This window comes from Chaetodon auriga, chromosome 20, assembly GCF_051107435.1.
Source record: "Chaetodon auriga isolate fChaAug3 chromosome 20, fChaAug3.hap1, whole genome shotgun sequence".
Taxonomy (NCBI): domain Eukaryota; kingdom Metazoa; phylum Chordata; class Actinopteri; order Chaetodontiformes; family Chaetodontidae; genus Chaetodon; species Chaetodon auriga.
This window is the reverse complement of record NC_135093.1, coordinates 400,001-402,500: the sequence shown is the minus strand read 5'-3', so window position 1 is coordinate 402,500 and position 2,500 is coordinate 400,001. Positions and strand designations below refer to the sequence as shown.

The 2,500-nt window shown below is 49.0% G+C and overlaps 1 protein-coding gene across 6 annotated transcripts in view; it reads left to right on the top strand.

The window, feature by feature from the left end:
- The window catches only part of LOC143339434 (transcription factor COE3-like), a 50,144-nt gene that overhangs the window by 35,019 nt on the left and 12,625 nt on the right, over positions 1–2,500 (top strand). For all 6 annotated transcript variants that reach the window (XM_076760663.1, XM_076760658.1, XM_076760661.1 and 3 more), the window contains exon 11: positions 1,461–1,549. In XM_076760663.1, the coding sequence (XP_076616778.1) occupies positions 1,461–1,549 (89 nt within the window). The remainder of the gene's footprint in view (positions 1–1,460; positions 1,550–2,500) is intronic.

The window sequence follows — 2,500 nt, the reverse complement described above, 5'->3', positions numbered from 1 at the left end:
AGCTCATCTAAATATTTCCTCCAACGCTGCAGGAAATAAGTTCCCATGAAATAAAACCAGGAGAAAAAATATGAAATTTTCCCCAAAATGCTGAAAGTTTCCACGAAACCGACTACAGTTCCCATCAGCCTCAGCTGCTCACGTCACTTCAGATCAATACACGCCGATCACGTCTCTATCGACAACCAACAACAGAAAATGGCATGCTGTTACCACACTCAGAGCTTATTGATCGGACCGTCACACAGTCGCTCAGAGCGCTTCATGGCCGCCAATTAACCAATCAGATGAAGGCTTGAGAGGAAGCTATTGAGAGGTGAAAACATCCAGGTGTTTACTGATCACATGACGGCAGTCTGTTCACAACACGCAGTCTGATCTGATCAATAAAGACTGTTAACGATCAATCAGACGTTTGATACGATTCTGATCAGGTGAAACAAAAAACACCTGGAGGACAAAAGACAACTTAACAGGAAGAAGACGGACAGACGGCAGGTTAAACAGACACACAGGTGATAATAAACAGGCAACAACACAAGGTCACACACACACACACACACACACACACACACACACACACACACACACACACACACAGCAGGCTGTAGATAACACAGACATCTGGAGAGCTAACACGCTCCTATAACTGCTTCTTGTTACGCCCTGTGAGCCTTCAAGGACTGAACACACACACACACACACACACACACACACACTGTTTGTGATGTATAGGAGAGTCAGTCTAAAGCTTGTTAAACACAGCTGAACCAAGACGGGATTATGATTCATGCACTTCACACACACACACACACACACACACACACACACACACACACACACACACACTCGCACTGCGCTCTGCTGCGTTCACTGACGCTCTGATTTATCACCTCCCAGCCACTTTAAACTGTAAACGCCGTGAGAGGAGAAAAGAGGAAGTGTGTCAGACTCAAAGCGTCCAATCAGAGAGCAGAGATGTGCTTCACATTCTGCTGCATGCGTTAACTCCACAGACTGCTCCTGATTGGTGTTTTGGGCTTTGGGGCCTGTCGGCGGCTGTGTGTGAAACCAGCTCGGTCTCACTCGGGGACGCTTCGTCTCGTCCCTCGGCGTCTCGCAGACAGACAGCTGACTCCACTGGAAACCAGTCTGCTCCTCTTTAAACCAGTCAGCCTCTTTTAATATTGACATTTTCTCTTCTGTCATTCAAACGCGGTTCAATCGACCAATCAGCTTCCTCCATGAGTCACCACAGCTTATATTTGTTACCCATAATGCCCCTGGCTGAGTGGGCCTGCAGAGACATTCATGTGTGTCACATGAGCACACACCAAGAAGCTTTCAGATCATTTACTTCAGCTGAAGTACAAATACCACATATCCAAAATATTACAGAGGTATTCTCAGCATAATGTATTAAAGTATCAAAGTAAAAGTACACGTTTGTTCCTCCACAGCGTTAAACGAGCCGACCATAGACTACGGCTTCCAGAGGTTACAGAAGGTCATCCCCCGTCACCCCGGAGACCCAGAGAGACTGCCCAAGGTAACACACACACACACACACACACACACACACTCAGACAATCGTTTTGTACAAACACACAGTCTCTGATTGTTGTTGGTGTTTCTTCCATCAGTCTGTGTTCTGGTTGGCTGCTCAGAGTCCCGATAACCATCAGCTGCATCTACTGATTCTACTGTTTATCTACTGTGTGTGTGTGTGTGTGTGTGTGTGTGTGTGTGTGTATCAGTCTCTACTGAAGCTTTTGCAGTTTTCACGTTTCTTTCTGGTTTGTTTAATGAAGGAAAACCTCAGACGATCGTATTTTATCGTCCTCGGGTCGAGCTCGGGCTCGTTGGTCAGTGATAAAGGTTTTAGGGGAGGACAGAGGAGACATTTCTGTCTCATCATGTCTCATCTTTGCGTCTTGTCTTCAGGCCACTAACACGTATTCAAATAGAGGCCTGGGGCTAATGCTGAGCTGACAGGTCGGTAGAAACAGTTTGAGTGTCGGGTTTCAAGCTGCTTCACCTGGACCTGGACCTGGACCTGGACCTGGATCTGGATCTGGATCCGGACCTGGATCTGGATCTGGATCTGGACCTGGATCTGGATCTGGATCTGGATCTGGATCTGGATCCGGACCCGGACCCGGACCCGGACCTGGATCTGGACCTGGATCTGGACCCGGACCTGGACCTGGACCTGGATCTGGATCCGGACCTGGATCTGGATCTGGATCTGGATCTGGACCTGGACCTGGATCTGGATCTGGACCTGGACCTGGACCTGGACCTGGATCTGGACCTGGACCTGGACTTGGATCTGGACCTGGACCTGGACCTGGATCTGGATCTGGACCTGGACCTGGATCTGGACCTGGACCTGGACTTGGATCTGGACCTGGATCTGGATCTGGATCTGGACTTGGACCTGGACCTGGATCTGGACCTGGACCTGGACCTGGACTTGGACCTGGATCTGGACCTGGAC